Here is a 27,547-nt window from a genome sequence, read left to right as displayed (position 1 = left end):
GACTTGAAACAGATTTTCATCTATTTCCTATCTGTGAACGTGCCCAGATGTTCATGGACACCGGACAGTGATAGGGACGATATACAACATCTTGGATTTATTCGTACTCCAACAAAAACGGCAATTGTCTCAGAAAGAAGAAACTTGTTTCCTTAGGTTTCTCAACTCCTCTTGCATAGAGCACGCGCAAGCACAATCACCGTTCCTTTTAGCTATGAAGAAAAATGAGAGTGGTTATGACGCCTTCCATTAAACTGGAAGAAAGATTCATAGTTTCAGAGAAAAGAAAAAAAAAAAGGTATTTAAGGAATTTAATATGAACAGAAGCCCCCCACTGTCGAGGACACCCCTCGAAAACTGATTGTGCTCACTCACGCTATCTTCTCTTTCTTGGCTCTATATCTCCCACTCCTTCCAACAAATTTAAGAGCCTCGTCAATTAGAATTACAGGTGCTGAAATCAAGATCACTAGAAACCATTCTTTCAGGCTCAATGGAACGATTCCAAACACATCAGCCAGGAACGGAACATACAGTATAACGCAATGCAATCCGAATGAGACTGACATGGCCACTAAAAGCCAAGGGTTCCTCCAAGGTGGCATCGTAACCAAGCTATTGTCTTCAGAAAGCGCGTTTAGGGAATTGAACATTTCAATCGCCACCAACACAGAAAGTGACAGAGTCATCGCCTTCACTTTGCCAGCAGAGAAATAGTCACAAGGGTTTGAAAAGGTGATCATGCGTCCCCCACCAACCTGGTATGGAGTCACGGTGAAATTTGACCATGTGGGGCACTCTCCCCAGTTGCGAAGCTGGGAGAGTTGAACCAGTGAGTGCCCGTCGCTCACGAGATTGATACCCAGAAAAGAAGCCTGGGTATACCACAAAACAAAGATTCCAACAGTTGCAATTCCTACATAAGAACCGATGACCTGAACCGCAAAGATGTTAAAATGGTGTTATTCGATGAAAACAAACGTGAGACTTTCTTCGCTAAGTGGAGTAAAGAAAGAAATTGATGTTGTTTTCTCAAACAAAGACGAATATAAAAGAGCAACACGTGTCAAAGTCTTTTTATGAGATCAAAATGAACTAGAGTGCTGAAAATGATTTACCAGGTAGCGGAAGAGAACCCAGGAATTTATAAGGGCATCATTGCATTTGCGGGGTGGTTTCCGCATTATATCAACATCAGCAGGATTAAAACCAAGAGCTGTAGCAGGCGGGCCATCAGTAACCAAATTCACCCACAAAAGCTGTACTGGTATCAAACACTCTGGTATACCCAATGCAGCAGTTAAGAAAATGGATATCACCTCTCCAACATTAGATGATATCATGTACCTGCAGATTGAAGAATATATACAGCTTCCATAAAACAGAACTTGGAAGGAAAAGATCAACAAAGAGATGTACCTGATAAAAGCTTTCATGTTGTTATAAATCGAGCGACCCTCCGCAACTGCTGAAACAATGGAACTAAAGTTATCATCGGCCAAAACCATATCAGAAGCTTCCTTTGCCACCTGTATTGGTAAAAATGGCAGGTGTTACTGTTAGCCTAAAGATCTATCCCTACGCAGTTCAATAAAAAAATGAAAGTTAACTTGTTAACTGTAATTAAAGAGTACAACTTTGCTTAATGGATGGAAATCGAACAGCAGTGGAGCATTGATGTTGCATCATGCATTGGCCAGAGAGGGGTGGGCAGTATGAAGGCAACAAGTGAGAAATGCATCCCCATGTCCCCCAGTAAATGATTGACAAACTTACCTCAGTTCCTGTTATTCCCATGGCAATTCCAATGTCTGCGAGTTTAAGTGCAGGTGCATCATTGACACCATCTCCAGTCATTGCCACAATTTCGCCCATATCCTTCAGCATCCTTACAATTTCTTGCTTGTGTCTTGGCTCAGCACGTGAGAAGACCTTCCCTCCAGGCTTGGACAAAATTTCCATTTGTTCTGAAGGGGAAAGAGCAGTAAACTCTTTGCCAGTAAAACTTCTTCCCCTGAGACCTTCACCTTCACCAAATAACTTGATTTCCTTACAAATAGCCTCAGCAGTAGACTTGTTATCTCCAGTTATAACCATAACTCTAATCCCAGCACCTCTACAATCTTCAATTGCTTTGTGCACTTCCTCACGTGGGGGGTCCTGTTCAATATTGAAATTATTTTTACCTTACTGGTCTTACAATAATGGATGTGAAACAGAACGATTGCAACATATACTCACCCTTAGACCAACAACTCCTACAAAAACCAAATCACTTTCAATGGACATGTAGTAAGCTGGATCGAGCAACTTCTTGTGCGCACGATGATTTTCAGCGTGGTAGTCTGAAAATTCCCCCAGGTCATCCTTATATGCCAGTCCCAAGCACCGCAACCCCTTAGAGCTCATCTCCAAAAGTCTCAGAGATAACAATTGCCTACAAGGTTCATCTATTGGAACAACAGATCCATCTGCAAGCTGCACATGTGAACTGCGCTCCAGTAAACTCTCGACTGCTCCCTGCAGATCCCAAAAATTAGTTTCATCTCCAAATACCAGCAGATGAAATCAATAATTGAAGCAAGCTATTGACCAAAAACACCACTGGCAAGAAAAACATTGATAAAAACTTGTTTTGTAAATTGGCACTGTCAAATTCAGCAAATCTCTCCAATCAATAGCTAAGATGCAATTTTGTTTCTTCTTGTTTTTTTTTTTTTGTTAATCAGAAGCATTTCATCATTAGTAAAACAAGTGTTATCACGTTTAAAATCAAGCACTAAAATAATATATTGGAAAACAATAACTGAAGAATTACTTCAAGATTAGTCAATTCAATGAAACTTCAACTTGACTGGGCAACCACTCAACCATGCATCAGTTAGCCAGAAATTAATCCAATTTAGATGGGGGGAAAAAAAGGGATGCCTTGTACACTCCACTAGCTTTAATAATGAAACACGACCAGCAAGCATTGCAACCTTAGTTTCTAGTTTTGATCAGGATTTGTATTTGCATTTTTCATGCTGGCAAACAATTAATTCTCAAGCCCAATAGGTTTTCGAGCTTAACCAATCAGGAACCTGTTTTTAGTAGATTAACTCCTGTTTCAAGTGAATTGAGTTTCCCAATAATACAGAAGAAACGAAAGGCACTAGAATAAGTACTTCAATTTCCTATCACTATTTAGATAACATGTAGGAGACAACAAGTTGATCACTAACTCCGAGAAGTGATTTTAATTTCATCAAAATCAGCAAGGAAGATTAATAAACCTTAACAAGAAGTCGGTTTTGTCCATTGGGCTCCCGTACAATAATGCTCATTGACTTACGAATGCGATCAAATTCCAATGTGGCAAGCCTTTTCAATCTTTTTGTCCACCACTCGCAACTCCCTACAGTGACCAAATGTTAATAAGACAGAAAACTGCATAACTGTTGCACGACTTGCATCATATAAATATGTTCAGATTTCTGCTTACCTAATTTCACCGTGCTACGATCAATCAAATAGTTTGCAGCAAGCTGCATATCCCGAATTTTTTCTCTTGCCTTGGCATCTGGGACACCCATCTTCTCAACCAAAACCTTAAGAGCAGCCTCAGTAGGCAAACCTGTAGCCCTGAAAAGACGACCGTCACAAAAGATCCCAGCGTCGTTACAGACAGCACAAATCTCTGCCATGGCTTGCAAATTAGCATCCATATTGTAGCAAGTCCAGTCAACAATTACACCATCCTTAGGATCATAAGTTGTTCCTTCAACACGAAAAATTCGAGAAGAAGTAGTTTTTCCACCCAAAGTGAAGAACTCTGTTACAGACATCTGGTTAGTGGTCAAAGTCCCAGTTTTATCTGAACAAATCACAGTTGTGCATCCTAAAGTTTCCACGCTTGGAAGCTTTCTCACAATTGCATTCTTTTGTGCCATTTTCCTGGTACCCAGAGCCAAACAAGTCGTGATTACAGCAGGGAGGCCTTCTGGAATTGCTGCTACAGCTAAGGCTACAGCTATCTTGAAATAATAGGTGCATTTCTCAAAAGAAAATCTGATATTTGCAGGCCATCCATCCACAACATCCCATGAGAGGAAATTTTTGTAATTAATGACCCATACAACGAGGCAAGCAAACCCAATAGCAGTTGTAAGCCTGCCACCAAATTCATCCAACTTCTTCTTCAGTGGAGTATCACTCTCTTCCAGAGAAGCCTCGTGTATTTGCTTCTGAATTTTTCCAATCTCAGTTTTCATCCCAGTGCTTATAGCAATGCAAATACAGCTCCCATTAACAACAGTTGTGCCAGCAAAAACCATATTTTCCTTAGCCTGCAACTCACAGTCATCCGTGAATATGGGAGCAGTGCCTTTCAGAACAGGCATCGCCTCTCCAGTCAATGAGCTCTGCTCAACTCTCAAAGTCGATGTCTTCAAAACTGCCACTCTCATGTCAGCCGGCACTTTATCTCCGACCCGCAGTTCCACTATGTCACCAGGGACAAGCTCTCGAGCTGGCAAGTCCGGCATCATGTACCCATCCCTTAAAACCTTTCCAGATTCACATTGCATCTCCTTAAGGGCTTCAAGAGCCTTTTCGGCATTAGTCTCTTGCCACACCCCCACAATAGCATTTAGGGCTAAAATCAAAACAATAACAATGGGCTCCACATAAGCTTCAAATCCAGCCTCCCCAGACTCACCCGCATGTAAATAAGCTAGAATAAATGATATAAAAGCTGCAACCAGGAGTATCTTTACAAGCATATCATCAAATTGTTCTAACACTAACCACCACAAGGGCTTACCCTTCTCTTTAGCAAGCTCATTCCAACCATACCTCTCTCGCCGCTTCTCAACCTCATAAGAACTCAGACCCTTGTCTAACTTCACATTGAACTCTTTCAAACACTGCTCCACGGACCATGACCATGCAGGGAATGGTTTTTCCTCCATCGAATTCAATTTCAACTCCAAAACTTTAATTTACTCCAAAAATCTTAATCTAACTTCCCTCAAAATCCTACAACACAGTTGATTACATCGTCAAATCCAGTAACCAGTTTAGAAAAAAAAAAAAACGAATTTCACTATTTCTAACTACAGATAAACAGAATATTGCCGCAAACACGAATAAAGCATGCAACTTCATTAAATTTAAAAGCATAGGTATATAAACCAAAATCACTTTGAAAACTTTTTTTTTTTTTTTGCTCTAATCACTAAAAACTCATGCCAGAGGAGGGGTAAAAGAACAATCGATAAGCATGATAACTCAAATATGCAAGCAGGAGGTTCATAATTCCAGCACACCAAACCCAACCACCCAAAACTAAAATCCCTCTGATAACTGGTCTTGTCATACACCCACCAAAAGAAGAGTAGTAGTTAACTAGTTACAGTACCCCCAACAAACCAAAATAAACAGAAAAACTCGTTAAATCAAAACAACTTACAGAAAAGAAAAAAAAAAGAAAAAAAAACATCATCATCATTATCAAATGTAGACTGTAAATCTTACCCGTGGATCAAACATCCATTTGGACAGCAAAAGAAAACAAAATCTTCCAAACTTATAATGCAAGTAAAAACTGAGGTATAAAGAGGAGAAGCAGAATTGGAACCTTTGAATGCTAATTTAAAGACAAGAAAGTTGGCTTGGAGACAAAGCAAAGGCTACAAAGAAAAATTCTTAAGCAAAGGCTACAGAGAAAAATTCTTTGTTCTCTGAGGAAACACCATATAAAGAAAGGAACAGGAGAAGAGTGAGCCAGTCAGACATTCCACAATTGTGATCAAGACTCTTTTTCTTCTTAATCCAGTCTTGATTTTTAGGACTACATGCTATGTCTCTCTCTCTCTCTCCCTTCTTTTGAAGAATCAAAGGGATGGTGGGTGGTTTTGGAATTTTGGGATCTTTGCTTTTGAAATTCCTCCACTACAGGCAGTTTAAATATTTTGAAAATGGAAACCGTTTGTTCTTACTTAAATACCCTTTAAAAAGGTTGTGGAATGACAGTTCTACCTTTGCAGGGTTGACCTTCTGGAGTTTGTAATTTGCATATGATGAATTGTGTTGTGTCTTTGACCGTACACGTATAAGGAATCCGGAACTTGTCGGTCTCTGATAGCGAACGTATATGTATGTGTATTTGCCTGGAAGTTTCTGAGGGATCAAAAATGGGATGGGGCACACGAGGACAATGACGTCTTGTGGGACGCGGGCTCATCAGGTGGTTTTCATTAATATGGTGCTGCACCTCACATGATAACTGTCATCATATCTACTTGCATAAAAAGAGGTGATTAATAATTGGAAGAGTAGTGGATCCTCTAAAATTTATTGGTTTTTTTTTTTTTATTATTGTAGTAGATATTATTTTTAAAAATATTTTTTATTTGTAAATGTATTAAAATTATATTTTTTTTATTTTTTGAATTTTATTTTTTATATCATTATATCAAAACAATTTAAAAAAAATTAATTTAAAACAAAAAAATTTAAATCTCAATAAAAAAAAAGATTAATTTCAATATCAAATACCTTATTAAACCTATATTGAAAAATATGTTTAAGAGGTTCATTCTTTTATAAAGCTCTTTTGTTTTCAACGTGTAACAATTAAATTGTTATTGTAAATGTTGTGAAAATGTGGTGAACGGACATTCTACACTGGTCATCAAAATAAATTAATTTTATATATTTTTATTTATTTATTATTATATTTTATAGTCTTTAAGAGTTTAACTTGTAACAAATGTTTTATTCTTCTCTTCTGGATGTATCAAATGATATCAGAACCTAATAATTCTTCATGAATTTAGTTAAAAGTTGTAAAAGACATGTATCAAAGCTTAACAATTCTTAGTAATTAGTTATTGTGTGATATTAAATAATCATGACCAAAATAAATTGCAGAAGATGATGTGTTAGTGTAGGGGATCACAAGGAGATTTCTTTTAAGAAATAGATGTTCAAAAAACAATGTGTTATTCTATATGTGTCAGGTGTTATTGTTATTGAAAATATAATAACGTGAGTCGTACAAAAATATAGAGTAGTGTTAGGAATAAGCAATAGGATGACCCGTGCAAAAGTATTAGGAGTCCACGATAGAGGGGTCCACACACAAAAAAAAATGTTTGTGATGGAGAACAATTACAAATTGAAGTCAAGATCTTTGTCATAAGTTTAACATGTTAATTCAGGTAGACTCAAGTTATTTTTATGTTTACTTTCTAGAAGGTTATTTTAATTTAATAACTCGAATCACGAGTTTGGAATGTCAACTCATGTTATTTTTAACCTTTTTTTTTAATTTTATTATTTAACATTGAATTAATTAAGAATTAAATTTTATAATTTGTTTTGATTTGTTTTACATAGAGTTAATTGGATTTATTTTTAACCATTTTCTTTAATTTCATTCATATATTGGATTTTATATTTGTGAATCAAATTATGTTTTTAGCTGTAATTTAAATTGACTTTAAACTTATAAAATTAATTATATCAGATCAGATCAACCTTTACATAATTAAAAAAAAACACTAAAAAATTATCAAAATGCCAAAATATATTTTTTTGTATTAAAAAATAATTCAATCTAATTCACGGAGGCATCCATCTAAAACGTGTGTGTGTGTATAAAAAGTTAAAAACCTACAATGAGAGTGAAAGTACAGGTGTGCAGTACTTTTTTCTTATCGAAACATGAGCAAGACTTCTCGACAGAGTGTTAATGGAACAGCACGGTCGTTTTAATTTAGTATTTTCTCTTTTGCTGTGAAGCTAATGCGCACATAATCACGATCAGCAATTTTTTAAAGCATAACCTGCCTTCCTGGAAAGTTCCATTTTGCTTTAATCACCTGCCACAAAAGTTGCCAGCACTGCATCATGACGTCATCCGAAATCCAAAGACAGCAATGCTGCCATTTGTCCAACTTGCTCGGTCGCCTCGTTCAGTGTACTTCGGTGGTGTATATCATTACGGTACACCTTTATTTCTACAATTTTTTTTTTTTTTTCATTTCAAGTTATTATATATATATATATATATTAAAAAAATTATTTTAATATATTTTCAAGTATAACTATTTTAAAAAACAATTTCTATTATAATCTCCAATAATTTCTCCTCACCGGTTTTCATTTAACTAACAAGGAGTGCAGTGTAAGATAGTGTCACGCTCGATTAATTTTCATGGTTCGTGTTGCTTTCCTTCATATTTTATAGCCTCTTTTTCTCATTTTTTTTAGTTGATCTCTTCCATCCCCTTCGTGATTGTTTAATGCGTTTGTTGAATTGCTTCGTTGTTAGCAAAGAAGTATGCCAGTTGTGGAGGGGGACTACTCTCATAATGAGTATATGTGGATACTGTTTGGAAACCGGTTTGTACAAACTGTATTTTATAAAAATTTAATTTTTTTTGTTAAAAATTAAAAATATTTGTATTTTTTGAATTGTTTTGATTCATTAATTTGTAAAATAATTTTTAAAAAATAAAAAATATTATTTTAATACATTTCAACATAAAAATTACTTTAAAAACAACCAAAATCATTCTCTCAAATACCGGATAGAATTGCACCAGACTTGGAAAATGATATGATTATTGGTGTAGACAAAACTTTAAGGTTTTACATTCCGATTTCTCTGACTAGCGAGTGGAGTTCGTGAGAAAATAGCGCTGTTTTTTTTTTTTAAATGTATTTTAATTAGAAATTTATTAAAATAAAATTTTTTAATTTTTTAAAATTTATTTTTAATATTAATATATTAAAATGATTTAAAAATTTTTAAAAATTTTAAATAAAAAAATCAGATTTTTAACATTGCGTGCAGGAACGCTATTCTTGTTGTGTGTTTTAAATGCAATATAAATTAGAAAAGCAGATTTTCACATCTCTTGAAAAATAAAATATATTGTTTAGAATGAAATGTTTTAGGTTGGATTTATTTGATTTATGGGTTAGCCTATAGGCGGGTTCCTGCCATATTTTTACAGTACCAACACAAAGTTAATTGGTTCGATCAACCGATATTTCTAGCAAAAATTGTTCAATTTTTTTCTCTTTTTATTTCCACTTAAACAATTTTAACTTGCTTTCCTCTTCGTTTATATACAGCTTTTTTATTTTATTTTATTTTGCATGTACCAGTCAGTCGTTAATTAACTCGATGGATTACGAGCTACATGGGATGAAAGGATCATTTGAAAATACGGTATAATCCATATTTCTAAAAAAATTAATTTTTTTGGTTAAAAATTATTTTTTATATATATTTTCGGATCGTTTTGATGTGTTGATCTCAAAAAATAATTTTTTAAAAATAATAAAAATATTATTATTAGATAATCTCTTGAAGTCATTTTTATTTTATTAGATATATCCTTGAGATTAGTGTCGGTTGCTAAATACATATGATTTATATAAATGTATAATGTAAATATGACTAATTTATATGAAATTTGTCAAGGAAAAAGTACAGGAATGAATTACAATAATCTCTTGAAGATATTATAACATAAAAAAAAAAAAAAACCACTAACCAAGCACCTTGAAGAAATGAAAGAGATTATATTACTTAAAAAATAAATTTTAAAATAAAAATAATTAAAAGATAAGGAGTTGTGTTAGATATAAAAGGTCAAGTCCGTATGCCAAGTCTTTCTTTTATTTTTACTTTTTTTAAAAAATAAGCCCAAAACATCTTTAAGATCTTAATAAACATATTTTTATTCTCAAAACATCCTTTAATCACTTTATTTTTTTAAAAAAAATTAATTGAATAAAAAAACTTATGTGCTCCGATCTATCTTTTTTTTAGCATGATCAAATACATTTAAAAACAAAAACTACCCTAAACCAACCGGAAAAATTGAAAAATTAGCACACAAAATCAAAACAATTGACAAATTAACATAGGAGCAAATCATTTTGGTAAAATAACACATTTTCATATTGTTGCACTTCTAAAACATGACAAAGTGAAACTTTAATTATTTAGCTTAGCCGATCGACTGGTTTATAATGGTTAGTAAAATTAGTTGACCGGTTCAAAAAATAACAAGAAAAATCTAAAAAATGCTAAAACTAGAGGGTCTCAGTGAGATTTTTTATATCTAGAGATTCGATGGTCTATGTAGTAAAGCAATGGCTATTGTAAAGAAAACAGCCTCCAAAAATTTTTGTAGAAATTTGACCACGATCCAACAGTCGGATCAAAAGTTATTGTCCTTTTAAGTTGTCATTCTAGTCTATCGTGAACCAACCTTCTTTTAGATCTAAACTTGTCCCATTGGTCCATAAAATGCATCTTTTAGACTATCAATGTAATATGTTTGGGGTTGATCCTCATTTAATCATGGCAAACCCACACATGACTGTTCAAAATCACTTGTTATCTCAAGTCTAGCTACATCATTGACGTTGAACCATAAAATGCATTTGTTAGACCATTTATTTAATCTGTTTAGGACCGATCCTCATTTAGCTATGATAGATCCACACTTGACTGTTTAGAATCACATGTTATCACAAGTTCAACTACATCATTAACGTTGAAAAACATAGGATAATTATTGTGTGAACAATAACTTTTTAAGATTTTAATTGTTGTCAATTTTTAAGTCTCCAGGTTGGATGGAGATGCATGTTTTGACTTATAAAACATATTTGAAAAAAAAGTTAATTGAATTATGATTTTTATGTGAAATGATCGACCGATTAATATAACTAAATCTAAGTGGTTAATCGGTTAAACCAGATAAATAAAGTCTGACATTGTTGTGTTTCAGAAGCGCAACATTTATTAAATAATATTATTGTAAAGCAAAGGTTATTATTTTTTCATTAAATATCACACTTTTAAAATGTGATAAGATGTAAATATGTTATTTAAAAATTAATAAATTGCAAAAGATCTTTTTTAAAAACTGTTATAATTGTTTTTAAAATCCAATCCAACCACTCGCTTTAACATTGTATCAACCCCGAGACAATGTCCTATCCAATAAACACATACAATGGTCAAAAGATACACTCAAAAGTTATCCTGATTGGCCACCCTTTTCAAAGAATCCAAGCAGTTTTGCTGTTGTCCTTGCTCATCTGACCTCCCCTCCACACTTCGACCGTTATCCTTTCTGCAACGCTATTTCCTGGAATTACATCCCTCCACAAAAGTCTACTCCTAACCCCACTATTCATAAAAAAATAAAAAATAGAAAAAGAAAAAGAACGTGTCTAGTGGATTGTATCGTTTGATAACGGCTATAAACGGCTCAAGGGGCTGTATGTAGTTTTTTTTCCTGGATATTTGAATACCTCTCCTCTCCAGCTCACCCCTCCTTCGGCCACTAATTCCCTTGTGTCGTGGCTACTGGAATTGTTAGAAAAAGTCCAATTCATTTCCATTATTTATATGTATATTTTATATATAATAGTGTAATTTACAGCCAGTGACGGAGAAAGGGGCTGGCAGTACCGTTACCCCGACAAGGAATTTTTTTTTTCGCCCTTAACAATATCTATAATTTTAGCTCAAAAAATAAATAAAATAAAATAAAATCTTAATCTCCAGAATAATTTTTCTAACGACCCTTAATTTTATTTCTTTTTAGCTCCGCATCTGTTTATAGCAGTCATCAAGACAATTAGATTAATAATTTGTGAATTTTCTTATCAATAGATCATTTTTTGAAACATGGATTAGATTTTATAAATATAATGCTTCGTATTTATTAAAACAATATTTTTTTATATTAATATATCAAAAATTTATATATATATATATATATTTTTAAAGACAGGATATAGTCACCTAAACAAACACCCGGAATCCGAGAGAGAGTCTGATCAAAATGATACCTGGCAAGGTAAGGTAAGATGGCCTTAATTAAACCAACTCTACTGAGTTTTATTTATCCAGTGGGCCTGATTATATTACCTCTTCAATAAACCCAACGGGCTTTATCCCTTCCTGTATCTATTTCACGTCAAACATCGTTTCCATCTATATCATCAACTTGATATCTCAAAAATACCCTTAATTTCCAGGGCTGAAATAGTTGGCAGTTGGCACCACGAAAAATAAGAAAAAGTGGCAAGGAAAATCCAAAGGTGGAGTCTAATTACGGGTTTATATTTATATAAGCCCTCCTTAAATATCCCTTGTTTCCTCCAGGGTTTTACTCCTTTTATCATCACGAACACACTAAGTGCTCTTCCTCTTCAGGTATGGTTTTCGATCACTCTCCTTCCGTTAAATAAATCTCGCCTCTATGGTACTTATTTGTCTTCGACTGTGTTGGTGTTTAGTTAGGGGCGAATCGATTTGCAAGAATGGCGCGGCCAATTTTCGTTGGAAACTTTGAGCAGGAGACGAGGCAATCGGAGTTGGAGCGCTTGTTCAGAAAGTACGGACGGGTGGAGCGAGTTGACATGAAATCTGGTAAACTGTACTGTTTTTTTTTTTTATTACTTTATTTGGTGATGAAATGTGGAAGGACTTGTAATTGAGTTTGATAATTGGTTTAATGATATTATTTATGATTGAGTTGTGGTTTAGGAAAGAATGGCAGTTATTGGTCTGATTGTTGTATTTTTTGCATTTCCAGTTCGATTATCATTCAACTCTTTTTTTTTTTTTTTTTGCCTTGTGAAATTCTGTTGATACATGGTCTGATGGTTTTTTTTAATGGAATTTGACACTGTAGTTTCTTGTGTCATGAACGATTTGTTTCGAGCTAAGTTTTGAGATTTCCCCAAGGGATTGCTAGTTTTGGTTTTGAGTGGGATTGGGTGGCTATTGTGTTAATTCTTGACTGGATAGGTATTCTGAAAATCAGTTTGTGGGATATAAAATATATGGCTACTTGAGTAGTGGTGATTACGTTCAAATTAAAAATCCATTTAGAAATAAAAAAGCGGAAATGGGCAGTTTGAAGTTTCTCTGGAGAACACCTCCATATTAAGTGTTTGTTTTGACGCAGGAACTCTTACTAAGGAAATTTGAGCTTCTATCTGGGCTCGCCAACATTTGTAGTGGCTTGGAAACTTTCATGCTTGTCTGCTCTACTTCTCCTTCCACTCACAGATGGAATCATCCTGTATTTTCTTCACTCGATCATCTGTCACTCACCCACCTCACCGCCCTAACTATGCATTTCAAAAGAGTGGTTGTGATGATCTCAGTCAATTCACTATGCCTTGTCTACCACTACTGATAATAGGAGGATGAATTGAAATCTGTCTTGCCATGCCTTCCATTTCTGAACTAGTGCTATCTGAATGGCGAAGCATGCTTAGCAATGACATCTCAGCGTGAAACTTTGGATTTTAAACTCTTAAATGCCAACATCTTCACTTAGTTCATCATGCAACGCTTCCACAATCTACATCCCTATGTGCATCAGCCCATCAAGTATTCTGCAGGTGTTGTATAAATTTCAAGTTCTTACCAGGACAAGGAATCCTGATTTGGCTGATGTACCCTGGTTAAGTGGATTTAATTCCTAGGCCATGCATCACCTATTCTGTCTCTAATTTGAGTCTTTGCTGCAGGGTTTGCTTTTGTTTATTTCGAGGACGACCGTGATGCTGCAGATGCTATACGTGGACTTGACAATATACCTTTCGGTTATGACAGGCGCAGGCTTTCTGTTGAGTGGGCTAGGGTATATGTTGCTCTCACTTTGCTAGTTTTTAATCTAATGTTTTGTCCATGTGTTGCTCAGATTGTTGCTATATTTTTTTGTAAGTGGTTGAGATTTATTTTGTTTTCTGATTATATCATGAATACGCTAGGGTGAACGTGGCCGGCATCGAGATGGACCAAGGTCAACAGTGAACCAGAGGCCAACTAAAACCCTGTTTGTTATTAATTTCGATCCAATTCATACAAGGGTTGAGGACATAAAAAGACACTTTGAGCGTTACGGAGAGGTTCTTCATGTCAGAATTCGACGGAACTTTGCATTTGTGCAGTTTGAGACACAAGAAGATGCTACCAAAGCTCTTCAGTGCACGCACATGACGTCAGTAAACATCTTTTGACTATGTTGCTTGTTAAAATGGCCTGGTTATATTTTTCTTGTTTAGATCAGATGATTAACATATTGTAACGTCTTACATTTCTGCAGCAAGATATTGGACAGGGTGGTTTCTGTTGAGTATGCTTTGAGAGATGACAGTGAGAGGGGTGACAGATATGATAGTCCTCGAAGAGGGAGTTATTATGGGAGGTCGCCGAGTCCATCTCATCACAGGCGGCCAAATCATGATTATGGTCGAGGTCACAGCCCTGTTTATGATAAGTACAATGGTCCAGTGCATGACAGGCGCCGAAGTCCTGATTATGGTAGGAACAGAAGCCCTGAGTATGGCAGACACCGCAGGTATTGCTTTCCACTTGAACTGAGAGTTTCTCCACTCTTTTTTTTCGCTCGTTTTTCCAAGAAACAGCACAGCTGTTTGAAGCTTATCTTCTCATCTCTTCCAGAGGAACGCACTCAATGTCTTGTTTTCTTATGCTTGTTTACAGTCGATCACCAGTTTGAAGATCAAGAACACGAGGAATGATGGGGAGCTTTCTGCTTGTTTCACTGCACCATCTCGTGTAATTGCAATAGCTTTAGATCTGTAGAAAAGTGCATATTGACATAGTTTATGTAGTTTCTTCTCCAGTGTAGATTTCATGGATTTACAATTTGGGGCACTTGTCTATTTTATATCAAAGTAGAGATATTGGTCGAATTTGGTTATCATTGGCCGCATAGTAGACGGAGATGTCCTTGAATGTTTGCTCTGGGCTTGAAGCAGCGCATCTTAATTCTTAAGGTTCTGGCATAATCCTCGTTAAATTCCTATTAATAGATGGTGATTTTCTGTCAACCCGCTCCGATGCCTTCAAAATTGTTTTTTGGTGATGTAGCTGGGAAGTTGGATATTCAATTAATTTAATAAGTTGTTTCCTTGGATGGATGGATGATTAGGCTAAAAGAATTGTAAATTATATTCCCACTTCTCCATTGAGTTCACGGGCGGTTTGTTTTTTAACTCAATTATCACGCCTGCATGTTTTGAGTTTATGGCCTTTTAAGAGAAGACAAACCTGTCAATTATCCAACGTCCTATCCAAGCATTTTAGGATTTTTGCTTTCCTACTTTCTCGCCTGCTAGAAGTTTATTTGTCTTGCTTGGAAGGCTAGCCTACCCTGTCCCGTCTGTGATGTGCCTAAAATAAAAGCTTTTGAGTTTTCATTTTCAGTGAACAATGCACGCGTGGAATACGAACTTGGAGACCCACATGATCATCTCCTCACCGTCTCCAGCGCAGTTTACGTGAAGGTGAGTGGTTGTGTATTTGTGTTACTTGTTGCTGTGTTTGGCATCTCTTTTTATTCAGTTAGTGGCCGGATCTGTTAATCTGAGAGCACTTCCTGTTAAGGGTAGATGAAATCCTGCATGCAGTACAAAATGAAGTTCATTGTGCTCATCAATTACAACCTGCTCGTACAACATAATGAAAGAGACAACCTTCTTCTAAGTTGATACAACAGGAAAAATCAGGGCGAGGATGTCCTTGGTTCCTGTTCAAGTGCCTTCTGGAGCCAGGCTTCAGCATCCTGCATCATCTCAGGACTCAGTCTCACCATCAGAACGCAGAATTCTGTTTCATTGAGTGCTCCATCTCCGTCGAGGTCTCCTTCTCTCACCATAGCCTCCGCATCTTCTTTGCTCATCCCATCCATCCCTAGCAGTGCCGAATTCCTTCGCAGACTCTCTGATGTGATCAACCCCTTTTGGGGGTCCGCCAGAAGACGAAAGCCCCCACATAATTCAGACACAAAAGCCTTTACATCAAGCTTCTCTGCCATAACCGGTAACAAATCCTGATACTCGCTGCTTGTTGCAGTTTTCATCCCGGTTTGACCCTTCTCCATTTCTGTTGATGAGAAAACTCAGGACAGTATTTGGGCGTGGAAAATAATATAAAGCCTTGGGGATGAACTAAGGTTGACAGATTTATCTGACCTTTTATAAGCATGGAAAGTGTCATTGCTTTTTCGATATGGTCCCATATCATTTGGGCAGTTTCTAATGAAGTTCAAAAGAAAGTAAACACATCAAAGCCATCGATATCCACCCACTATTCCTGTAAATGGACGGTCCGATTCATGGGTCAGGACACATATCTAGAAATTGGCAGTTCAGCGTCTTACAAGTTCTGTGGTGGTGCCACCATTTTAAGATTTTTCCTTTATTTTATTCCCAGGAATACAAGTTTCTAGGAAGGTTCATCTTGCGGGGAATACAGGATCGTGTGGGCTGTGGCTAGACGCAAACTAAATAATTGATGGGATGAATTGGCTTAAAATGTCCGATTGGTGTGCTTCTGTGAAGGTTCCTGTTCTCTATCTCTCTCTCCCCCTCCCCCACTCTAACAATTTGATGTTTGGATTCTTCCATTGATTGTTCTGTGTCCATATAATACTATGATTTATATGTTCCATCCAATTCGTCATTGATTCCAGCTTCCAACGCACGCACTAGACCATTGGAAGCCTTCACATGCGTAATCATGTGAATTGTGGATGCTTTCAGAAATTGTTTAGGAGAAGCAACGATTTTGCAGAATATTTGACATATAACCAAGCGAATAACATACTACACAAACGATAAGCACGCACATATAAAACTATTTCGGATCAAAACAAGAGATAAAGATAGTTGTCTGTCAAGAACTGTATTTCTTCTCCTTAAAGCTAAATTATTCGTCAATTAATGTAAACTATTTTAATATAAATAATTTGTCGGGATTCTAACAAGGATATCACAAGAGCTAAGAAGGGAAAGAAAATAAAACATTTTTTTCTATGTTTTCGAACTATTCAGATTTTCAAAAATAATTTTAGTTTTGAAAATTAAAGCAGAATAATAATAATAATAATAATAATAATAATAAAAACGTGCTTGCTCTCCGTTAAGACTAAATCAATCCATTAACTTTATCATAACCAGTTTTCCAACTTGTAGTTGTTAAAGCCATCCACGAGTTTTTTTTTTTTTTCCTAGTAATTAATGAATTATTTATCACGTGTGCTTGCTCTCCGTCAAGACTGAACCCTAATTAAGATTTTTTTTTTTTCCCTTATTGAATACATAAGATTAGGGGAGATTCCCATAAAGACTTGCTTCCAGCTAAGAGCCTAAGACCCTTTTAACACCCATAAACATTAGTTTTTTTTAGCTGAATTTGATGGTGAGAGATCCTTGCCAAGTCATCTAGAAGTTTGCACAGTTCGGTTTGAAACTAAATTCTCTTAATTTTTGATGATCCTTTCGAATCATTATATGCTAATTGCTTACCCACTACATGTTGGAGTGAAGATCTTTCCAAGTTTTTTCCTATCTTCGAATTAAATATCAGTGCCATATATTATTCAGGAGAACTATTGACCCCGTCAGTTTAATGACAAAAAAAAAAAACAAAAAAAAAACCCACGTTTCTCGAATGAAAGACAAGCAAGAAAGCTCAAACCCACACATAAAACCAAAGAGAATCTCGTACTCTCGAACATGGCAAGTGATTGGATAGCAAGCGCTCACCAGTTGCGAGTTTTTGGGCTCACGAACATCTCCTATTGGCCTTGGATCGAGTGGTCTTGCCATGCCCTTGGGTCTTACCCAAGTGATGTGGTGGGCTAAACGGTGCGCGGCGAGATGGTGGCATCATTAAATTGCAGGGATAATTGTTTTCTAGTCTGATGGAAGCATAGTTGGTTTTTTTATGCTTACAAATTTCATGAGCTCATCAGTTACGAAATTGTTGTCCTCGTCTCCTTGGTAGCAAGGCCATTTTAATAATTGACGAGTACCAGACTGTCTGTGTGTGCAAGTAGACAATCGAATTGGGGTCATCAGTTTGTTTGTACATTTTTGTTTAGCTTCATGTCTCCATCAAAAACAGCATTTTATGTTCTTCACCTCAATTTTTTCTTAAAAAATTATTTTCTGATGTTGTCTCAAGAGATTGTTTAATGTTTCAAGTTTTAGTCTTGCTATCTAACTTCAGATAATATGACATGTTACTCAACTGGTTTGTCGAGCATTGCTTGCCAGCAGCATTCTAAGCTTCGAGCGAATCAAAGTAAATGTGGCTGAAATGTTTAATATTTTCTGTAGAGGTTTACAAAATTACATGGCTTAATCAACTTTCACGATCTTGTTGTCTGGAGATATGCTAGCTAGACTGCCAAAAATTGGCTTCACTGTATGTGCATGCATCAGTTTATACACATGTAAACACGGATGGGGAAATTTTGAAAGTGAAAAGGAATAGGAAGCTACCCAGAAACTACCAAAAAGATTTTTTTTTTCATTGATGTTCGAGACGAAATATCATCTTCAATCCCCTTACTTGCCAAGAAGCTAGACACCTGGGTACAAAAATTTCACTTTCCCACTTTTCTTGACTTCAAAACACAAGATAATACAACATTCCGATTTTCAATGCAGAATTCGAACAGTTACCGATCTTAAGATTCTGTTTAGAATATTTTTCACCACATGAAGCATGCTAATGTCCATTTAATTAGAATTTGAATAGATACTGTGTAAAAGATAAACATTCTTAAGGCAATCAAAGAACTTGTATGGATGGCCATTGGCCAGGACACGAGGGCTTGTGGTGACCATACATCTGCTACCAGTTTTCCTTGACAATCTTGAAATTTTCAAGAACAATTTTTCCTTCCTTGTACTTCTGCGATTCTTCATAAGCTTTCCAATACTTCCAACCTAATAACTCCCCACAATCGGAGCAGTAAACATCAGCAATCGTGTGGAGACCAGTGATAAGCCGGCGGTCCTCTTTCGGCCCTAAGATAATGTTCATTGCATGGGAGAACAGAATGGCTCTACCATTGTTTGCCTAAGAAAATATCCATTGTTAATGTGAAATAACTTGAAATATTATCATCCAAATGTCGAGAAGCATCATTTAATAAACCAAGTTCTTGAATTATAGCAACACTGAAGTTAAATGACTTAATTAAGATCGTGTTCATGTATATATAGATACTTCGATTCCATATGTGTTGACATGCAAAGATCCTTTAAATTGTAATTACTAGGCTGATTGAACATGTAGAAGAATTTTTTTATGCGGACCGTACCATTAATTTCATGTTTTATAGTGTTATTTACTTATTTACATTGCAGCATAAAAAAAAAAACCTTGAGAGTTTGATGAAGCTCACCCGAAAAGTCTTGGAGACGATATCATCGTGACAGGAAACAAGGTTTCTGCACTTAAAACAACAGTACAACCGTGGCCCAACTGCACCCTCAGCCATGGAAACTTTGCTTCTCCGAAGAAACCAGAGCAAGAGAAGGCAAAGAAAAGAAACTAGCCAGCCATTAAACCAGAATTTGCTTTAAAGGATAAACTCGATCAGAACATTAATAAGGCATCAATGATTGAGAATATGTAGTCTAATCAGAGACCCCAATAAGATAATTGATGGAGTAACGAATCCAAATAAGAAAAATATAGTAAATTGAATAAACAAAACCAGGTTGACAAAGACGTTAATGGTAGGGGCCAAAGCAAAACCCAAAACAAGATGAAAAGTTTACAGTAATGACATAATTAACAAGCATTAAGCTGTTGCTTTTAGACTAAGCCTTCGTCCTGGAAATTCTAATTCTAATAAATTATTAAAACATCAGTTTCACAGAATGTAATGTAAGCAAAAACAACCAAAGACTGCTAAGTTATCTAAATCTTCTGAATTGATTGCCTTCCCCATATATAGGCCATAGACAATATTCATTTTTCAGCAGACCAGTTCCACTTTACATAGATGCAATAGCTGCTGCCAAGTCCTTTTGGGAAGGAGACAGGTAAAGAAAAGATGATCGCGATCCTCGTCATCAAAATTACATATAAAGAAACTTTCTTGATCCATCTGGTTTGATCGTGCAGGAGGCCACATCCGTTCTCCTGATCTTGAATCACGGCGCACAATTTTGAATTCCCAGATAAACCTAATTCAATGATTATCCCTCGTCGAAGAGCTTTAACAAAGGGACCACAAGGGTACCAATTAATTGTCTCACCATATAGAAAATTCCTTGCCATAACCAATTATCCACGAGCACTGCTCCCATACACCGTTCTTCAGTTTCATTATCTTTCTCCAAGCTTCTGCCTTTTTATTTGAAATATTGAATGAATCTCTCATTTATGCACCGAATAATTGAGAGGGGAAAGAGAAAGAGGAGAGAAAGACTTATTATTTTTTTTTTTTTTGTTAAGAGTTAATTATAACTTAGTTTTAGCAAAACTAATTAATTAGTCCTTATTATTTAAAAAACTATATATTAATTTAATTTTTATGTTATTAAATCTATTAATAACTTAATCCTTTTTGTCCATTTACTACTATTTTTCAATTTATTTATTTTTATTACTTAAGAGATAGAGAAAAAAAAGAAAAAGAAGTGGATAAAATATGACAACTGATGAGAAGAAGATATTTTTTTCTAAGAAAAAACACTTCTTTCCGCTTATTCCAACCACTACCTTTTCTTTTGAAAAAATAATAATCTTAATTATGATTTGATTAAGTTCTCATTAATCACTTGATTAAAAATAATTATTCTGAATTGTTAATTATAAACTAAAAGAAAGGGTTTACTCTAACCTTCTCATAAAGAACTATTTATTGAAATAATTATTTTTTAAAAAAATTATCATTTAATATTAAATTTTTTTAATTGAGTTATTATATTTTTATAATACAAATTATGTATTTGATGGATTAACCCTATTAATTTATTTTTTTATTTTATTTTTTAACATTAAATTGATTTAGATTTTACTAAACTTCTCGTAACATGGCATTATTATTCAATGCTTCTGTTTTTTTTCTTCTCCGATTTGTTTTTCAATCAAAGGACGACTAATTCTAGTGAGGAAATATAATACCTCAAGCTGTGAGAAAACGAACACACATAAACATCTCGGTTTATTTAATAAAAAAGGGGACTAGGTCGGGAACCTCATCCGCTTAACAATGGAAATGCTATGCCTTGCTCAACTGGTCGGTTGTGTCAGGGTTGAGTTCACGAGTTTTACAAGGTTAAGCTGAACTTGCTCACCTAATTGCATGAGAGAAATATTTTCAATCTCCTTATTGGATTTGACTAAGTTATGATATTCAGTTTCCACAGTTCAAGACGATGCCTTGAGTTTTAGCTTGTAAAACTGGTCTTATTTTTGAATCATTCTTGTTCACCCTGCAGCTCCTTCATCAGGGCAGATGAAGGCTCGCTAACTCGAATTCGTCTTATTTTCTTGACGTCGTTTCTCAATTCTACTCCTTTCTCTCTTTTATTTGATTTCCCTTTGCAACTTCGGAAAGGCCTGTTAACGGGAGGTACAGATTAGATGAGCTCATAAGCCAGCAACAGCATTTTACTTTTGCTTGAATCACACGCGTGGAAAGATGTGATGTGCTCAGGACTTGTCATCCATATTTTTGCCTTGTAAGCCTCACAAGTTATACTCAGATCTTCGAAAGTTTCAAGTTTCCATCCTTGCATGATTCGGAGTTGAGTTCAATAGTCCTGTTCACGCATTCTTGTTTCCGATGTTACAGATTTGAGATGTCTATGTAGACTGGAGATGCTATGATAATTTTCTAATGAAATTGCGTAACTTGCTCTCCGTATCATTTGACATCAAATTGAGAAATTGTGAATAGCAACTAAGAATTGAGAACTTACATGGACTCTGCTGTAGCCCCTGATGCCCTCCTCACATTTCTATCCAGACCTTAACCTGGGACCATACACCATGTCCTCTGACATGCACAACAACGCTTAAAACAAAATTAACAGTTCATTCTAGCAGTAAAGATCGTAGCTAATGCTGGTAAGAGATGAGATCAGATATCATGTAAAAACCAGCAAGTTTGGGCAACTATATACACTGCACTGCGCTTACAAACAAAGTCAACAAAGAAATTAGCTCGCAGAGCACAAGATGAAGTCCCAAGTGCCACAGCTTCCACTAAAAAGAGCCGTAATAAATACAGGATTCAGTTAATACATATTACAACCCTTAAACAAAGTATTAGTGAATGTTATTACAAACAAGATAGAAGAAAACACACAAAAATCAGCTGGGTGATAGGTTCTTAATCAATGAGCAGCTAACTTCTTCTTTTCTGTCCATCTCTTTCTGGTGGCCTCCAGCGCCTCCTCTTTCATCCTAGTAAGTTCTACAAACCAATTATGGTACTGTGCCTCTATTGCATCAAGTCCCAGCTTTAGATCATCATATCCATCTTTGTCAGCTAATGATTGAGAAGAACAGCTGCTCGTCAAGCTCATAACATTTGATGCTCCACTTTGCTTGGGGAATGACCACTCTGAGTTCTCTGTAGATTCGTTCATTGAAACGAATTCTCCTACATAACTATCTTGTCTATCCAACTTGCAATTGAGATATGCATCTCCAAGCTTTGACTCAGTAACATATCCATTTGTGCCTTTGAAGCTTCCATCATTGATGTCATATTCAGACGTTCTATTGTTTATAGATGAAGCACCTTGGACAAGTATCTCTGAAACAGCTGATGACTGAGATTCTTGATCTCCCATGTCAGCTAAACTTGGAGAGGAATTGTATACAAATTGAGAAATCTCATTATTGGGGCTGTCACTGATATTATTATCATCAGCTTGTACGCAATGACTCCTTGTTAGCCCAGAGAGATCATCTTGCTCAGCTAGTGTTCCAACAGGAACACTACTCAACATTGAATTCCAAGGGTATGTAATTAATTTTTCTCCATTTTCAAAGACTGGGGACTCAGTGTAAGGACCTATTGCAACATTTGAGGAACCATAAGACGATGGCTTCCAACCAGGGAGAAGTTTCACAATCAAGGAATCAATAAGTTCAGCTATGAAAGCGACATCATGATCTGCCAACTCTAGTTGTTCAACCATCTCACTTGCCACAGATATTGCGGTATCGCTGTCAAGGTAGAAGATAAAATGAATATTCCTCACCCGACCTGCAAGTAGCAAAGACCAAGTTGAAGTTATTGCATTTGCGAGCATGAGTAACAGTAAGTCTTCCAAAATTCATAATTCCTTACCACCCAAGTCAGAGATTCGTAAGGTCAGAGACGCGGAGTTATCATCATTTTTCATCCCCTTCAACCCAAATTCATTGTTCTTATGTGTTCTCTGATATTCCAAAACTGGAGATTTTGGACTTCCATTGTTGCTTCCGGTACATGTACTTTCTGAAAGTTGCTTTTCGTCGATATCCATGTCCATGAATAGAGGGCCAGACTTCGGTAGACTTAGTGATATAGGAAACTGGTTAGGTACCGGTAAGGGATCACAGACCTGTTCCAGTATTGGAATCTCAAGCTGAAGAAATGGATGTTTGAGTAGCTCCTTGGCAGACAATCTCTCAGATGCTGGAAGAAGACATTTCTCAATAAACTCCTTAATCTGTGTGTTACCCACTGTCTTGAGGGAAGCAGGTTTAATACCCTGCAAATGTAGTGAAATGCACATCAATCAATGAAGAAGATAGTCATATAAAGAAATTTGATAAGAAAGGCCATGTAAATGATAATAAGCTGATGATTACAGAACTTACAGAGGTAACCTTCTTATAAATTTGAGCTGCATTTCTGCATTCACTGTATGGATAATTACAAGTAACCAATTCTAATATGCACATCCCAAAAGAATATATGTCGACAAGTTCGTTATATTCCTCTTCATATAGTTCTGGAGCCATAAATTCAGGAGTTCCTGGTGTAAACAAGAGAAATGCTCAGTAATTCTAACAAAGTTGGTTTTATCTATGCATAGGAATTGAAGCATCAAGTCAATACCGATAACGCTCTTTGCAGTAGGCTTCTGCATAACAATGGCCAACCCAAGGTCTCCAATTTTAACTTCTCCATGATGTCCATTAACAAATATATTGTCACATTTTAAATCCCTGTGAATGATAGGCGGACTGTGACCATGGAGATAGACTAAACCTCGGAGAATTTGCCTCGCCCAATTCTTTATTGCTTTTATATCAATATTTCTGTGCTTCCTTCGATATCTGATAACCAAAGACAAAAAAATAGTGCAAATGTAAACAACAAAGACAAATAATGCAAGGCAAGGAAAAACCAACAAAAAAAAGATTCAAGAACATACTGCCTCAGATTCCCAGATGTGAAGAGTTCAGTAATCATGTTAATTGTTTTGTTCTTATCATCCACCCAAGAATTGGAGAACTTGATGATGTTTTCATGGCTTAGTGACCTTAGCAGATAAACTTCAGAATATAATTTTTCAAAATCTTCTGGCGACCGCAAGACATCATCAATTCTCACTTGGTTCCAAGCAACTTCTATCCCATCCACTTCATCAAATGCCCTGTAACTGCAAAAAAGAGTACAGAGGGATCGCCATATATGCATTCAAAAATTAATTCTCTGCTTTCAAAGATTTTGGCTTTCTGAAAATATGTAACCTCCAAATAGACTTTTCTTAAATAAAAGAAGGGTTAAGCATAAGGATCATACACAGTCTTAAATGCACCCTTGCCCAGCACATCAGCATACTGTAATCAACAAAAAGGAAAACTGAAAATTAGTGATCACAAATAGAGAAAAGAGCTTTCTCATGATAAAAGAAAACATGAACAATAAAAAACCAAAATATAACTTTAAATTGCCTCAAATTAAACCAAATCATCTCATACAGCACCTGAAGGCAACAACTTGAAAAGCTAAATGCTAAAACGAACATGAAATTGAATTGAATAAAACTGTTATATACCCGGACATATCTACCGGTTGGATCTTTTTCTACCAAATCAGCCCCAGTATCAGAAGGCTCCATCGCTGAGTACATTCCATTATTTGATGCCAAAACTAATCCAGCACTATCACTAGTAACATGTATCATTCTTGCCGAACTAAAAACCAACAAAGAAGAACCAAAAAAGAAAAGGAAAAGGAAAATGCACTCGTATTTCCCTATCTTGTTGGGTGGTCAAAAAACCTGTGTTATTTACTAAAATTTTCACACCTAATTAAGGCAATTCCCCTTGATCGACAGGCGAAAAACATTGACGCTTTCCGTGTCGATGCTCGGAGAATGCTTCAGAAGCAATGCAGAAGATATCGAAAGCCGAATGTCGCAAATGAAATCGGCATTCGATGACAAGAAATGACACGTCTTTTTGTTGTTGATCTTGAGGCAATGAACTACAGAAATTCGTAAGCACAAAAGCCACGCCTCTACAATTCTTGTCCATTCTCTAAACCAATCCCAACACCACCAAGTTCTCTACTAACATCCTTGTAAACCAGAACCAAGAAACAGAACAAAAAAAAAAACCCAAAAAAATAAAAGAATATATATATATATATATATATATATAAAAAGAACGTCTGTTTTGAAAAGAAAATGGAAGTGAAAAAAAGAAATGAGAGAAGGAATGGGATCGGCTAAAAAGAGGAGAAAATGGTGGTGATGTGCGGGACCGGAATAGAAGGAGTAAACAAACACTTGTATGGTCGATGAAATCAGTAATTTTAGTAAACTAACATGCGATGGTTCTTTTCTTGTCTTGGTTTAGGTTGGAGAGTGTCGTTATGCGAAGTTGGTTTTGTCTTGCCGCTTCTATTATATCTATTGCCAGCTTAGGTTTCAACCGTTACCATATTTCTTTACCCCCCCCCCCTCTCAATTAACAAAAACTAAATCGGGAATTTACTGTAGCTATTTTCATTGTTAACTCTTTTATATTTTGTTGTGGATTATAACAGTGTATTTTAAAAAAATATATATTTTAGTTCTCAAATATTTTTTTATAATTAAGCAATTTTACATTCAAATTAGCACTTAATTATATGTTTCTTTTTTAAGGGTGAGTTGAATTAAAAAAAATAAAATTTGAAGTTAAAAAAATATGAGCAACATAAGTGGTGGCTTTGAAATTTGTTTTAAAAATTTATTTTCTTTTCTAATATTTTTTAGTTATTAGATGACCTGTCCTTATAATTTTTAAAAAATATATTTTGATATCAAATTTTATTTTCTTTTTTTTTTAATTCTTTTTTTTGGGTGAAGAAAAGGACGGGTCGCTGAATTCCGACTTAGAGAGAAAAATTTGATGTTGGGGAAGATTTCAGCCACCAAAATAGTTTATTTTTGTGTCAAAAGGTTCCATGTGGTGAGAAAAGTTATGATTAGATGTTTTTTTTACTTGAAAACACCAAAAAAATAAATTTGAGCTTGAGAAGATTTTTGTTTCTAGATTGATTTTAGGTTTTGAGATATTATTTTTTTGTGTGTTTTTAGAGGGCATGAATTGGTTTAACAAGGTTTCCATTTTTTATGTGTTTTGGGTACAAAATCAGTTTAAAATTGGTTTTTAGATAAAAAAAAGCCTTATTTTTCCACCCACACTAGTATCTAAATTCTAGGATTTCCAAACAACATGTTTTTTTTAGGAAACTAGCGAACGACACGTTATCTACCCTGTTAATCTTAAAAATAAATAAATAAAACATAGATCTCAAGTAAATAATTTGTAACCTTATAGTTTGGCACAAAATCTTTGATTTACTTTGCATCTAAAGTTGATATTAAGTCAAAAATTTTATTATTACCTACTTTCTCTCGCTATTAATTATGTTGCTGTCTTTAGCCCCTAAAAGAAATATGCTTTCTTTTTTGCTATTTATTTGTTTTATCAAAAACTTATTAAGATAGTAAATTACTCTTTATGGTTTTATTTTAGTTTTTAAATACAGCTCGATAATAAATTTGTTATAAGTTTTGATTAAATCATTAAATCAATTATGAGTTTTATATAAAATAAATAACATTGTTTTGTTAAAAAATATAATCTATGAGTTGCAATCGAGATTTTGATTAAATCTTACCAGATTAATCAAATCATTCAAATTTTTATGTCTTATTTTATTTTTTAAAATTTGGCTTAACTCCCGTCTCAAGTTGGTAAAATACAAAGTCAACCCGCCAGTTAAATTTTAAAATTATGATTTTATTGTATAAAAAATCTACCTTACGTGAACTCTAATTTTCTAGTGGGGTAAAATGGTATCCCATATCAATCCTTTTGCCACCCCTATACAAATTGTGGTGGATTTTATGATCTTCCGGTGAGCTAAAGCATGAAAGAAGGTAGCTTTTCTATGATAGATAGAAGTTTTCATTCTAGATCTATTATGTTAGTGTATTATATCGAAAGATCAATTCTTCTTCTTCTCCTCTTCTCTTTTTTAAAGTTTCTCTGAAATGGGAAAGAAACATGCAAACATATTAAATAATATATATATAAAAATATGGCTAGCCTCTACAAAGCGGTGTCGTGGTGTAGTTGGTTATCACGTCAGTCTAACACACTGAAGGTCTCCGGTTCGAGTCCGGGCGACGCCATTTTGTTTTTTTGAATTATTTTAATTTT

The 27,547-nt window shown here is 35.2% G+C and overlaps 5 protein-coding genes and 1 non-coding gene across 8 annotated transcripts; 2 read left to right on the top strand and 4 right to left on the bottom strand.

The window, feature by feature from the left end:
- Positions 1-215: 215 nt before the first annotated feature.
- LOC118041216 (calcium-transporting ATPase, endoplasmic reticulum-type) lies at positions 216-5,920 on the bottom strand. 2 transcript variants are annotated; one of them, XM_035048452.2, is made up of 8 exons: positions 5,518-5,920; positions 3,485-5,019; positions 3,276-3,397; positions 2,242-2,520; positions 1,777-2,160; positions 1,420-1,529; positions 1,119-1,347; positions 216-935 (listed from the first exon to the last, which is right to left on the bottom strand). In XM_035048452.2, exons 2-8 carry the CDS (start codon positions 4,950-4,952, stop codon positions 372-374), a joined length of 3,156 nt encoding a protein of 1,051 aa, XP_034904343.1. In that variant the 5' UTR covers positions 4,953-5,019; positions 5,518-5,920; the 3' UTR covers positions 216-371. The 2 variants fall into 2 exon arrangements, with proteins under 2 accessions (XP_034904343.1, XP_034904344.1); XM_035048453.2 differs by having other exon boundaries at positions 5,621-5,920.
- A 6,161-nt stretch (positions 5,921-12,081) lies between these two features.
- Positions 12,082-14,760, top strand: LOC118041218 (serine/arginine-rich splicing factor RS31). 2 transcript variants are annotated; one of them, XM_035048454.2, is made up of 6 exons: positions 12,082-12,241; positions 12,325-12,457; positions 13,570-13,682; positions 13,813-14,042; positions 14,148-14,402; positions 14,549-14,760. In XM_035048454.2, exons 2-6 carry the CDS (start codon positions 12,349-12,351, stop codon positions 14,562-14,564), a joined length of 723 nt encoding a protein of 240 aa, XP_034904345.1. In that variant the 5' UTR covers positions 12,082-12,241; positions 12,325-12,348; the 3' UTR covers positions 14,565-14,760. The 2 variants fall into 2 exon arrangements, with proteins under 2 accessions (XP_034904345.1, XP_073260618.1); XM_073404517.1 differs by lacking the exon at positions 12,082-12,241 and adding an exon at positions 12,999-13,440 and having other exon boundaries at positions 12,320-12,457.
- Positions 14,761-15,472: 712 nt separating this feature from the next.
- On the bottom strand, positions 15,473-16,237 carry LOC118041219 (calcium-binding protein KIC). The gene has a single exon (XM_035048459.2). It carries the CDS (start codon positions 15,948-15,950, stop codon positions 15,573-15,575), a length of 378 nt encoding a protein of 125 aa, XP_034904350.1. The 5' UTR covers positions 15,951-16,237; the 3' UTR covers positions 15,473-15,572.
- A 2,314-nt stretch (positions 16,238-18,551) lies between these two features.
- Positions 18,552-20,295, bottom strand: LOC118041220 (protein yippee-like At4g27745). Its single transcript, XM_035048460.2, has 2 exons — positions 19,269-20,295; positions 18,552-18,940 (listed from the first exon to the last, which is right to left on the bottom strand). Exons 1-2 carry the CDS (start codon positions 19,362-19,364, stop codon positions 18,713-18,715), a joined length of 324 nt encoding a protein of 107 aa, XP_034904351.1. The 5' UTR covers positions 19,365-20,295; the 3' UTR covers positions 18,552-18,712.
- A 1,681-nt stretch (positions 20,296-21,976) lies between these two features.
- Positions 21,977-25,672, bottom strand: LOC118041221 (probable serine/threonine-protein kinase WNK4). Its single transcript, XM_035048461.2, has 7 exons — positions 24,886-25,672; positions 24,630-24,667; positions 24,259-24,486; positions 23,940-24,160; positions 23,699-23,856; positions 23,184-23,589; positions 21,977-23,099 (listed from the first exon to the last, which is right to left on the bottom strand). The coding sequence occupies exons 1-7, from the start codon at positions 25,012-25,014 to the stop codon at positions 22,219-22,221; spliced, it is 2,061 nt and encodes a 686-aa protein (XP_034904352.1). The 5' UTR covers positions 25,015-25,672; the 3' UTR covers positions 21,977-22,218.
- A 1,773-nt stretch (positions 25,673-27,445) lies between these two features.
- On the top strand, positions 27,446-27,519 carry TRNAV-AAC (transfer RNA valine (anticodon AAC)). The gene has a single exon. It is a non-coding gene; the product is annotated as a tRNA-Val (tRNA).
- Positions 27,520-27,547: the final 28 nt, after the last annotated feature.

This window comes from Populus alba, chromosome 14, assembly GCF_005239225.2.
Source record: "Populus alba chromosome 14, ASM523922v2, whole genome shotgun sequence".
In the NCBI taxonomy this organism is placed as follows: domain Eukaryota; kingdom Viridiplantae; phylum Streptophyta; class Magnoliopsida; order Malpighiales; family Salicaceae; genus Populus; species Populus alba.
This window is presented reverse-complemented; position numbering and strand designations above follow the sequence as displayed.